The sequence below is a fragment of the Ovis canadensis genome, chromosome 9, assembly GCF_042477335.2.
Source record: "Ovis canadensis isolate MfBH-ARS-UI-01 breed Bighorn chromosome 9, ARS-UI_OviCan_v2, whole genome shotgun sequence".
In the NCBI taxonomy this organism is placed as follows: Eukaryota; Metazoa; Chordata; class Mammalia; order Artiodactyla; family Bovidae; genus Ovis; species Ovis canadensis.
This window is the reverse complement of record NC_091253.1, coordinates 10,750,445-10,763,652: the sequence shown is the minus strand read 5'-3', so window position 1 is coordinate 10,763,652 and position 13,208 is coordinate 10,750,445. Positions and strand designations below refer to the sequence as shown.

The following is a 13,208-nucleotide window of genomic DNA, read 5'->3' as shown; positions in this document are numbered from 1 at the left end:
GAAGGCAGTGCACCTGGAGACGGGGAAGCAGCTGCCTGGTAAAGGAGTTACCTCTGCTGGTTGGACTAGCAGAGAAGGCAGGACATGGAGAGGACTCTGGTGGAGACAGTCACCTCCAGGCCCTGCCGAGCGTCCCCACTGCACCCGGCCCATCGCCCTCACAGACCTCTCTGGTGACAGCCCTATTCTGGGGCAACAGGCCTTTTATCTAAATTATTTTAGGTCGTTAAGGGAAAGATAACAAGAAAAACTTCCTAAGACTTCTATTTCTTAAAAAAAATAATCATCCTGAGGCTCAAGAGGGAGGAGATATATGTATCCCTATGGCTGATCCTTGCTGATCGGTGGCAGAAACCAATACAATATTGTCATTATCCTTCAATTAAAATAAAGAAAGAAAATAATAATCAGCCTGAATTTATCCTCATGCCAGAGACACACTTTGAGGTGCCAGATTTTGGGGTGCCACATTCTGCTCCCCTACAGCACCTACTGGTCACAGTGCTGCTCTGGGCACAGGGAATGCAGCAATGGTGGAGGAAGAAACCCAAGAGAATCTTAGGCTGAGCTCAGGGAGTCTAAATGCAAGAGATACTGGGAAGAGACAGTAAAAATAAATAAGCAAAATATGTAATAGGGTAGATGATGCTAAGAGCTAAAGAAAAAAGTAAAGTCGAGGAGGAATTAGGGGGGCATTGGAGGCTATGATTTTAAATAGCTGGTCAGGAGAGAGATTATATTGTCAACAGCAGGAGCAGCAACAATGACTTTGTTATCAGTAGAGACCGAAGCCTGGGATCTTGTCCTCCCAGTGAGAGACACCATGGGCTGCCTTGACTGCTCATCGTTATCCCAGGGAGAAGGATGATGGAACGGCTGTGAGGGGCAGGGGCAGAGATGCTTCTCGGACCTTCTGGACACTCTCCTTTCTGATCCAGTTCATTCGCTGCATGCACTTTTGAGGTCTTAGCAATTGCAAAGTTTTGTTCTAATGACAGAAGGATTTAGGGAAGGAACACTTTTCTTGATTTTCATCTCAAAGAGAGTGAAGGCTGTGCAGGGGGTGAAGCACTGGTAACTGTGCTATTTGGGGAAATGAGTCAGATACTTTATGAAACTGTGTGGATCATCAAGCTCCCCGGGGCCACGTGGCACCTTAGGGAGTTAGAATTTAGAGTTTTTCAACTTCAAGGCCTTCGATTTGTACATGAGAAAATTGAGACCCACAAGAAAGTGAACCATGTGCCCAAGGACACACAGCTCATTGACAAAGAGTAGGGGCCCTACACCATGTTGGGTAGACCCGAATTTGCTAAAACGGTTTATTAGACCACCCAACACTAAGCTAGATTGGCTATGTGCCTAATTTCCTGCAAGGAATTCACATTCAAAAAAAAAAAAAACAAATCTGCCTCAACAAGTCATTAACATACAAAACCACAGTCACACATGAACTAAAGCAGATTAAATAGCCCCAGAGTCTGCCTGAACCACAGGGACTCCAGCTTCAGTGTAACCAGCACAGCAGTTCTAAGAGTCTCTACTGATGCTGGTTAGATCAGAACCACTTTTTCCTAAACCCTGGATAACTTTGGTTGATGAAGACTATAGCTTTCGGTCACATGTGGGCAGTATCTCGGGTCTGTGCCACAAAGAACACAAGTTAGAAATTTGGATACGTTTATGATGAAGTGTTTTGCTTCCATGGCTCTTGCTCGAAAAGAAAGGATTAATCAAGGAACCTGATTCCCTCGTTTGGTCATTATCAAGTGCTGTAAATGTGTTCACCATGTATCATCATTTTTCTTCTGTCTGCACGCACCGGAAGGAAAGAGCAAGGGGAAGCTTCAAGCAGGTCTGTAATTTCTGTTCTGCTACGTGTTTGTTGGTAAATCTGACCCCTCACCTATGTTTTAAATGTGTCTCATGTGAGAAAAATCGATCAACAAATGCAAGGTGATTAAAAGTGACCTTTCACAAGATTGCCTGCAAAGGTTGCTGTTGTATTGATTTTTCCCCCCTTGGGAGTATCTTTCCCTAAGTCACTCAGTGCTTTTTACAATCTGCAGAGCATGGGACAGTCTGGGGAAAAAATAATAATTATGGTCTTTGGTTGTTCCTTGCTGCTGTTTTCCCAGAGTCTGACTGAGTATTCAGATCCCATGAAGTAGGATAGGATCTCCTCCCTTCAGCAGGCTCCTTCTTTTAGAGTGAGAAATTGCATGGTTTGGGGCAGGGGATGGGAAGGAACACTGTGTTCAGGAGGTAAGGACAAGCTCTCTGTGACGTCTCCAGCTCATTCAGAACTCAGGCGCCCTAATCCTTTAGTTAGGAAGAAGATAATCCTCCCGGACACGTCACCAAATGAAGTTCACTGAACGGTCATTCTTCCGTGCCTCAGAAGGAAATGCTTTATCAGATTAAGTAGTAGAAAGCTAGACCCAGAGGGAACAGGAACTGAAAGAGTACATTTTAACCTGAGTTCGCGACTGCCAAGAAGGATCTGGGTTTGGGAACAGAACCCGGAAGGAGAGAGCTGCATGGATCCCAGCCCAGATCGGGTGAGGAGGGACAGAGGAGAACCAGCAGGGAGTCCCAGCCCCTGCGATTCCTTCCCATGAGGGATCCAAGGCTTTTCCAGTCATGACCACCCATCCCAGTAATGAAGAAACACAGGCACCCCCTGCCCGGGCTGGCCCCTGAGTGGGGAGCCAACGGGGGTCCAGGGATTGTGTCATTAGCTTTGTGCTGTTATATGAATGTCCGTTATATATTTATCATGATGTATCTATTCACTCCTGAAATCAGAGTTGCGAGCTCTCTAGAGGTGATGAGTCTCTGGGTCATCCATTTCTGCGTTATCTCAACACTTAAAACGATTATAAACGGACGCAAGGAAACCTTCGTTTGTGATGAGAGGTAGATGTGATTGGACGTACCCACTTGTCCGGGTAGGGAAGTCCACATGGGTTCTGGCACTGGAGATGCTTCTTTTACGTGGCAGATACAGAATAAAAGCAGAAAGCGGCAGTGCTCTCCAGGTGGTATTTCCAGAAAGTTTTAGTGGCTCAAAGAGTTGCTCTTCACTTTAGAGGTATTTGTGCTCAAAGAGAAGAACTGGGCTTTAGACACTGGACGAGGTGGGCTGAGCAGCTATGCCCCTTGTGTCCAACCACACTCTCCTCCTAGGTGGATATTCTACTCGACACAAAGTCAAACGAAGTAAATCATAGTCACTGTGTGCCGTTTTGGTCTCTTGAGTGACATTCGAAGTTTTCTTTGTCTTGAGGGCATCGATTTACAGATTATCTCAAAGAGGAGCCTGTCAATCTATAGTCAGTGTGAAAAAAAAAAAGGACCCCCATCGTCTCCAAGTCCTCAGGATAGAGACCCTCTTTGGCAGACATGACCTGAAAATCAGGTCACCTGTCTGGGTTTCAGCCCCCAGAGGGGACATCTGTAAATCATGTGGTGGTTTTGCTTCAGCATAGCCGTGAGTGAGGGGCCACCCTGGGCTGACGGCAACTCTGCCCTTCTCCAAAGCTCACCGAGGCAGAGGGCACAGGCAGAACTCTAGGGGTCAGGCTGCCGTCCCACTGTCCAAACGCGAACTGGCCAGACTATGACCAAATGTTCTAAATGCTGGGATGCTCGTGTTATTTATATAACTAAAACGTTATACGGTGTTTACCTGAACATCATATACCATGTTCATATACCTAAAGTGTTAAGATCTATTCTGCATGGTTGGGGCTGAGTCTGTCAAAGATTACCCACCCCCCCTGTAGACTTGTACTTGGGGCTTCCCTGGTGGCTCAGCAGTAAAGAATCCATCTGCAATGCAGGAGACACAGGAGACACAGGTGTGATCCCTGAATCAGGAAGATCCCCTGGAGAAGGAAATGGCAACCCACTCCAGTATTCTTGCCCAGAGAATCCCCATGGACACAGAAGCTGGGCAGGCTACCATCCATAGGGTCACAAAGCATCGGACACGACTTAGTGATGAAGCAACAAAAGAACAGACTTCCCCCGAGCCACACTGCTGGCTCAGAGAATCACAGAGACGTCTAGCTTCTCCGCGGTCTTTGAACATTTGGCAAAAACCACCGTGAACACGCCACATGTTGCTGTGCGGCACACGTCTTTCTTCACGCTTCGCCGGCACACACTGGGGTCTCCTGTAGGCCAGTCCACATATGATGTCACCATGTGTGAAGCTGTGACGGGGAATGTGCTCCGTAAACACTTCTCAGGTGGCGTAATAAAATACCCCTGACGCGAAGAGAGAGAAAAGACCAACAAGAGAGGTCAAGAGGAGGAATATAAAAAGAGAGAAAATGAAAAGTTAGCATTTCAGTCATCTGAAGGAAATAAGGGGCAGTCCCACTCTAATGTGACCTTCACTTCCCCCGCTGCGACCCCCTGGGCAGTGACGTGTTCATGGCAGATGCAGACAGGTTGTAGTAACAACAGCAGCACTAGCCCAGAAAGTAACAACTCTGCCCTCCATTGAGCAAGTGTGCGCAAAGGAAGTGCATCCTGATGATAACTCTCCCTTGGAAGCAGCAGCTCTGAGTCCAGAATACGGCTGGCGAGTGCTGGACCCGAGTTCAGACTGGCTGGTAACAGTGCTTTGGCTCCAGCTGTACCGCTTGATCCAGATAAGGGAGCGTGGATACACTGCAGCCAACCCTGTTATCCTCCAGAGCCTGGAATCTCCTAAAGGCTTCCTCAAGGGACCTCTTTGTACATGCTAAGACCTGGCAGGGACCCAGGTGTACGAGAGTCTACCCAGCAGCCAGCACTGCCCCCATCGAGGGGCCAGGACAGTAGATGAGGCCTCTCTCTACACACTCATCTACACCCCTGGGGAACTGAGTCCCCTGCTGCAGGACCTTCTTGTGAGAAGATTTTGTCTTCCTACACGGAGTTTAGCTTGTGGTTTCTAAAAACTCATGCACAGCCTCAGGCTAAGGAAAGGCACCCAGTCCCAAGATGGTGACCAATTCAAAAATCTTTAAAAATACACCACATCAGCCTCCAGGAGAGCTTGCTAATCAAGCTTAGCTGAACAAGAGCGACCCTGGTACCAGGTCAGGTGTGAATCACCATCCATCTACGCTGACCCTGCCCTGTTCCTCTTCTGAACCCAAACCACTGCTTCTTGGGCATCGTTCAGTTGTTTACTTTTTCCTTTCCATCTTCCCACTGAAACAGGTTTCATCCCCTGTGTGGTGGTAAATGGTGTCTACTGATTTTATTCTAATTAATCATCCCACTGAGTAACTTTTCCCACTCACTTTATAAGCTGGGCAGTTCTCCATTTGGGTATAAATGGCCACTCTACAAGGACAGAATGTCCCTGTAAGCTCATCCAGCATCCTCACCTTCCTCTCTGCCACCTCCACCAAGCTAACTAGGCTGTGAGTTAGCTATCACAGTGGTACGAGAAAGCTCTTACTTCTTCCTACCTGTTAAGGTTTTATTGCTCCAAAGACAGATCATACATCAGAGGCTTGGGGATTATCCAAAAATCTCCCTGCCTCTGCTAACCTTGTCTGCTTATTCAACACTCAGTGACTGTATGCCTGCTTTGTAGTTCAGCCGCCTTAATGCAGGTCATGAGGCATTAAGAGAGCCCTGCCAGACTTCTTAGGAGACTCTCTAAAGTTGCTTTAACGGGTGCTTGTGAGACAGTTTAAAGATGCGTGTCTTAAAAGTTAAAGCATAAGCAAGACTCACTACATGACATCCTGTGCTGTGGGCCCCAGGGTGCTTTGCCGGAACTGTTTCTGCACAGTTGCCTTTATTAGATTCTGAGAAGTGTGCCTCTCAGGAGAGAACGCGACAACACTGATCGAAACACCGTGCTCTTCTATTTCTTCTGCATTTATTTTCCATTATTTATGTGTCTTTCTTTTGTGTGCAGTGAATGATCTGCATGGGCTGTTAAACTAAATTCAGGGAAACGACTTCTTTTTTTGGCACAGTCAACTTGTGTCTTTATCGGTGAAAGATTAGGTTGTTGCAAAAACAATTGTTTTTCAAAATAGTCTCTTCTTCTGTTCACATTTATTGATCGAAGGAAAGGATTTAGTCTTTGAAAAGCACATTGTAAGAGTTAATATAAGAAAAATGCTCTTTTTCTTACACACTAGCAACCTAGAATATTTACTTCTGAAGAACATGTTCTATCTGACAATTAATTCCTTATATTTACACCTTCAGTTCAGTTCAGTTCAGTTGCTCAGTCATGTCCAACTCTTTGCGACCCCATGAATCACAGCACACCAGGCCTCCCTGTCCATCACCAACTCCGTGAGTTCACTCAGACTCACATCCATCACGTCAGTGATGCCATCCAGCCATCTCATCCTCTGTCGTCCCCTTCTCCTCCTGCCCCCAATCCCTCCCAGCATCAGAGTCTTTTCCAATGAGTCAACTCTTCGCATGAGGTGGCCAAAGTACTGGAGTTTCAGCTTTAGCATCATTCCTTCCAAAGAACACCCAGGACTGATCTCCTTTAGAATGGACTGGTTGGATCTCCTTGCAGTCCAAGGGACTCCCAAGAGTCTTCTCCAACACCACAGTTCGAAAGCATCAACTCTTTGGTGCTCAGCTTTCTTCACAGCCCAACACTCACATCCATACATGACCACAGGAAAAACCATAGCTTTGACTAGATGGACCTTTGTTGGCAAAGTAATGTCTCTGCTTTTCAATATGCTATCTAGCTTTCCTTCCAGGGAGTAAGTGTCTTTTAATTTCATGGCTGCAATCACCATCTGCAGTGATTTTGGAGCCCCAAAAAATAAAGTCTAACACTATTTCCACTGTTTCCCCATCTATTTCCCATGAAGTGATGGGACCGGATGCCATGATGTTCGTTTTCTGAATGTTGAGCTTTAAGCCAACTTTCTCACTCTCCTCTTTCACTTTCATCAAGAGGCTTTTGAGTTCCTCTTCACTTTCTGCCATAAGAGTGGTGTCATCTGCATATCTGAGGTTACTGATATTTCTCCCAGCAATCTTGATTCCAGCTTGTGCTTCTTCCAGCCCAGCATTTCTCATGATGTACTCTGCATATAAGTTAAATAAGTAGGATGACAATATACAGCCTTGATGTACTCCTTTTCCTATTTGGAACCAGTCTGTTGTTCCATGTCCAGTTCTAACTGTTGCTTCCTGACCTGCATGCAGGTTTCTCAAGAGACAGGTCAGGTGGTCTGGTATTCCCATCTCTTTCAGAATTTTCCACAGTTTATTGTGATCCACACAGTCAAAGGCTTTGGCATATTCAATAAAGCAGAAATAGATGTTTTTCTGGAACTCGCTTGCTTTTTCGACGATCCAGCTTCAGGTTTCATACAAATCAAAAGCTTTTTTATTTCAAGATGGATTCTTTAACCAGCTGAGCTATCAGGGAAGCCCCTATTTCACAGCAATTAATGTTATCTACTTCATTGATTCATATAAAGATTTTAATAGTTCTAGAATATTTTATTCTTCAATCATTTATACCGTGTTGCACTGTTACTTATTACAAGGGTTTCTATACCCTAAAATATTTATACTCTTATTTTTGTATGCAGCAGATTCTAAGACATAGACTACCATCATTTAGAAAGCCTGCTTCAAATCTAATTATTTCTACTTAACCATTAAGAACATGGCATACATTTTGAGCAGCACAATTAATTTACAGTTTGTCCTTGGTGTTTAAATAGTCCATGTACTTGCATATGAATAATGAGGAAGCCAAATGGCTTTGTTTTTCAAGACCAGAAGCCCCTGAGCCCTTTCCCAGTTGCGACCGCCTAGTAACGAGCTGCTGTCTCCCCCTCACTCCTAGTCAGGTCTGTAGTCATAAGCAGAAGCTCTTCAGAATACACACCTCATGGAAGCAGAGGTACCAGCATCCCAGCTGCTGACATGAGATCTGAGAATGCCAACTAACCTCAGGTGCATGACCAGGTCACCCCGCCCTCTACTGAGCCCTGCTCACACTCACTCTTCTGAGGACTCCTGAATGAGGTTTCCAGCCTGCTTGTATTCCTCCCGCTGCCTGCTGCCTGCTTGGATCCCCTGCGCCCTGGGGATGAACAGGCAGGTCCGAGTGGCCCCTCCTGGCAGTGGACGATGCTGAGCTGTGCACGCACTGAGTTGTCCTGGCTCCACTGCGCTGCCGAATTGTGCAAGGGGCGAGAATTTGCAGGAAGCTTATCCTGTGAAGGGCTGAAGCCCTTATTAAGTGTAACAATAACTACAGCTTTCTGAGTCCAGGAGGATTACCCCTTCCATGGCAGGGATCCCCCAGGGGCCGACTGCACGCTGACCTTTTGAGGAACACGAGCTTCTGGTGACAAGAACCTCTGCAGGGCGGACATGCCTTCTGCCCTAAGACAGCCCTTGGCCGGGGACCAGGGGCTGCACACCGGCAATGACTGCAGTCACCTTTTGGTTACTTTCTCCAAAGAGAGGCCTCCTTGTTTCTTGGGGATAGTCTTTGGCAATCTTCCTAAGAAAACAGTGTCTCATAAACCTTTCTCAAAAATCACATTCATAGATATCACAAAAAAGCCGAAAAAGAACGAAAACATTCCTGGACTAGGGAAGAGTATTTTTTTAATCAATGTGTGTTTTCAATAGCAGTCACCTAACCCATTTAATAGTAAGCTCATCAAGGTGCTCTGCTGATTTGCAAGGGGGAAATGAACTACCAAAATTAATGAAAGTAAACTTTTTGTAGGAAAACACAAGAACAGATCTTTGGCTTGGAAAAGAAAATATTGCTTGGCTAAAAAGTTCTGGATTAGGATTCTTAACAGTCATACTGTGTCAGAAGACATATTATGTCAGAAGAAAGAGTGGAAACATAACATTTTTTTTTCTAATTTAGTGTTTAATGTGTTGAATTCACTTCAAAATAATTCTAGAGAATATTTTAACATTAGGTGTGGCAAATATTCACATACTTTAGAAGGACAAAAGGGGAAAAAGTACCCTGAACTCATTTATATCAACTCTCATGCCTTGTAGTACTGAGATTCAGAAAATAATATTATTTCCATTTCCTGTTAATTCTTAAAGACAATATTAAATGTTTTATGGGGACAATTTTTTAATATTTTATGAGTATTTTTCAAAGTTTTTTGTTATTATAAATAACATTGGTAAATTTAATGCTGATATCTATTTTAGATTTTTTAAACATTTTTAGCAACTGAAATTTTTAAAAAACTAAATTTCATATTAAATGGTTTTATAATGGTTTTATCAGTTTCCTATTCATTCAGTTGGCAAAGGAAAGAGAAATATCTTGAAAGTTTGAGAAATAATTTGCTATTAACTAAACCCAACATTCTATAGTAATTAGCATCTGTTAGTTCCAGAAAAGGTAATGGATTAAAGTATAATGAGACCACTTGTCACGGCAGCTCTGTCGACAAGCCATTCATTAATCTAAATAGAGGTGCCATAGGTGCGTTCCTGAACCAGATCATTATACGCTTAAATAATGGAACAGATGGCCAAAACTGAAAAGAGGTTTGTAGTTTCTACTATTAAGGGAAAAAAGAAAAAAGCTTGAAAAGAGTGGGCACTTTGAGCACCATCCCTTTGAGGATTTGTTTAAATAGTGTGAGCTTTGGATGACATGGAGAATGGAGCCTGGGCATAAGAAGATGCAGTTTTATACGTTCTTGTCATTGAATGAATCCATCATTTAACCGCACATTTGTCAACTGCAGAGAAAGCCCCTGCCTGTGTTAATGAGCCCTGAGCCGCCTGCCCTGCCTGCCCTCTGCACGCGCCCCAGCAACACTGCCTGTGTCTGCCCGTCCGCTCAGAGCTGTCAGCTGCATGGCCAGCATGCGTGTCGTGACCAGGACCTGCTGACCACTGTAATCCACTGCTCGATGCGTTTCCACATAAACACACAGAAAACACGGTGCCTTCCTAGAACATCATTTGTTAAGCAGCTAGGCATGGAAAAATCAATGTTACTGTGCTTGTTAGCCACAAGACGTAGACCCACTAAACACATTTGCTGTTGGCAAGCTGCCGCTGGGGACAGTAGGCATGGTGGAAAGCACAAAAGAAAGTGTTCCAGGTGGTCCCAGAGAATCCCTATCCATAAGAATTCTGTCTCCATGTCCCACAAAGGCTGCATCTGGACAGTGGGCCTCAGATTCATCCAGTCCTCTGCTTCAGGCCTGAGAGCCCTGGCCCTCTCACTCCATAAGGGAATCACTTTTTTTTCCATAAAAATATAAATTCACTCTATTTTCTTTAAATTTTTGGAGTAGGGTTGATTTAAAACATTTGTTAGTTTCTGCTGCACAGGAAAGCTAATCGGTTCTATATGTATCAACTCATTTTTAGATTCTTTTCCCATATAGACCATTACAGAGAGTTGAGTAGAGTTCCATGTGCTATATAGCGGGTCCTTATTAGTTATCTCTTTTACATATAGTAGTGTGTATATGTCGGTCCCAATATCCCATCTATTCTTCTCCCCACAGCCTCACTTTGTAATGAATAACACAGTGCTTTATAAATGAACAAGAACACAAAACTTTGTGCAGTTCACCTGATCCCCATAAGAGTCCCTCAGCTACGTTGCTATTTTTATCTTCGAGTTAGAAGAGAGGCCTCCAAACCCAGGCCTCTGATTCCAGCCTGCCCTCCCAGCACCTCATACCCCACTCACACTCAGGAAGGCCTGGAGGCTGCCTTGTTATCACTTCCTTTATCAACCAACCACAGTTCAGGCCAAGCTGGCGTCTGAGAACTGAACATGAACAAATATAATTCACCAGGAGCTGCCACAGCAAATCAATAACCTGTTTAATAGCAGGAGTCTGTGTTGGTGAACACAACATCTCGTTCCGTTAATCCGTCATCTGGTTCATTATAAGCTGAAGCTGTTCTACCTTGTGTGGTTTTTGTCTAGCAAGAATAAATGTGGTGTCAAGTGCTGTATGTCTAATACTGTCTGCAGTGCTGCCAGCTGCTCTGAGACTGCATGGATCTGGAAGTCATAATCTTGCCTGGAATATAAAATGCATGTAGACTATGTATGCATGCGTGTCATCTCTGTTTTCCTGTAGAAATATTTTAGAAATTACAGAGATATGCTCCCCCCCCAAAAAAAAAAATATATCTTTTTTTTTTAAGTTTCAAAAGTTGAGGTTAAAGCTAAAATCTGTCTCTAAGGCGAACACCAAACCAGTTCTGAGGTCTTTCCAGTGTCATGGTGCGCAAACCGCTGTGCTAGGTCTCAGGCCTTTGTTGAATCCAGGAAGGGTGTGCAAAACCGTGGGATGAGATGGGCTGGAGATGAATGCAGAGAGATTAAAGACAGCTCAAATTTTCAACAAGGGGAAATGTATCACTGTGCCCCTACTTGCTAGAAACATTTCGTGTAATGCAGTATGTGATTGATCCGTCGATCATGTGTACAGTTGCATCAGCGCATTGACGCAGGTGGGTGGGCGGTGCTGCCTGAAATGGACTAACGCCGCCCCTGTCGCCCGCAGCCAGAAGCTCAGCTTTAAGGAGCGCGTGCGCATGGCCAGCCCTCGGGGCCAGAGTGTCAAGAGCAGGCAGGCGTCGCTGGGCGACAGGCGGTCCCCCAGCACGGACATCACGGCTGAGGGCAGCCCCACCAAAGTGCAGAAGAGCTGGAGCTTCAACGACCGCACGCGTTTCCGGCCCTCCCTGCGCCTGAAGAGCTCGCAGCCCAAGCCAGTGGTGGACGGTAAGTTACCCCTGTCTCTCCATAACCACGTTTTACACCAACGCAAGGACCAAGTGGCCGATTCTGCCCGGTGCCGCTTGGAAAGAGGGCAGGAAGCAACCCCAGGGAAAGAACCGTGTGTTTGTTGCTTGTTTTCTTGGAAGTTTATTGCCTGCCTTGGGCGAGTGTACAGAAGTTGAGTTTTGCAGGCAAGTTTGGCAGCTGGATCTACATCGCAAGAAAGTCAGAGACAGTGGTGTTCATTCTTCTCTGGTATCTACAGCATAGCGTTACTTCTCAGGTGGGTCAGGGTCAGGTCAACAGGACCACGCTGCTGGTGCAGTGTCCAACCTGCAAACTCACCAAGATGGCCAGGGGCTCAGGACCCCTGTGATGCAGGAAGAAGGGCCAGAGTCTTTTTGGACTCAGTGGAGGTGCTGGTCCTTTTCTACTGAGCACTGTTTTTCCCTACATCAAGGGCCAACTGCTCATCTTCCTCAGAGAGAGTCTTGTTGAAAGTTCTTATCTAATGATAACTGGAATTCTAGTTCTTCTCCCAAAAGAAATTAAGCTATTTTATTTACTATATTAAGTGGCAGAAGCTTCCTTTGCCAACACATTTTACTGAGTGCCATATAATTTCCACGTTTATGAAATAAAACCTTCTTTTTCATTTTGGCTTTCCTTTTAAGAATGCCCCCTGGGATCTCTTATCCTGGGCAGAGGACCAAAATCAAATCGCATCTTCCATCAATGCATAAAAGCTTGCAAAGGCCATCCGCCCCCTGTGCTCACCCCCGAGGCAGAACCTGAATTTTCCCAGGCCCTGAGAGCCCGCGGGATAAAATTAACAACCTGGGTCATGATCACAGTGACCTCAGGTTCCCTCAGGCCCAGGCCCCTCCCAGCCCATTCAGAGCTCCTGGGGCTGCCCTCCCTCCACTCTCAGGGGATCCCCCAGAGTCCCCTCCAGACACCTCCCACTCTGCACACCTTTGGATACCCTCCAAGTAGTGCCAGAGGCTGACCCTATGTGGTCCCTCCTGATGAAGCTTGCAGCTCCCTTCTGCGCTGCACACTTGACCCCTCTCCCACCTGCCCAGGCTCCCCACCACCTGCCACTGTGCTGAGATGAGAAGGGCTCTCTGCCCAGCACTGTGCCTGCATGCTAAGTCGCTTCAGTCATGTGCAACATTTTGTGACTGCCCCCACCCCTAGGCTCCTCTGTCCATGGGATTCTCCAGGCAAGAATGCTGGAGGGGGTGGCCGTGCCCTCCTCCAGGGGATCTTTCCAACTGTATACCCTACACCAAGCCCCCAAGTACCCAGAGTCACTGGTGGCACAGCTTTTCAGCATCCTCTGGTTTCCATACTCTCCTTCCTAGGAATTTGGCTGAAAGCCCATGAACAGCTGAGTTGAGAGTTACCAGAACAAAGCTTATGGAGCACTCAAAATAGACTTGCT

General features: G+C 45.8%; 1 protein-coding gene across 3 annotated transcripts in view; it reads left to right on the top strand.

Annotated features, from left to right (window-relative positions):
* KCNQ5 (potassium voltage-gated channel subfamily Q member 5) overlaps positions 1–13,208 on the top strand; it is a 632,727-nt gene that overhangs the window by 540,459 nt on the left and 79,060 nt on the right. For 2 of the 3 annotated variants that reach the window (XM_069599474.1, XM_069599472.1), the window contains exons 9-10: positions 7,856–7,912; positions 11,544–11,764. In XM_069599474.1, coding sequence (XP_069455575.1) covers positions 7,856–7,912; positions 11,544–11,764 — 278 coding nt within the window. The remainder of the gene's footprint in view (positions 1–7,855; positions 7,913–11,543; positions 11,765–13,208) is intronic. The other variant, XM_069599473.1, reaches the window with a different exon arrangement.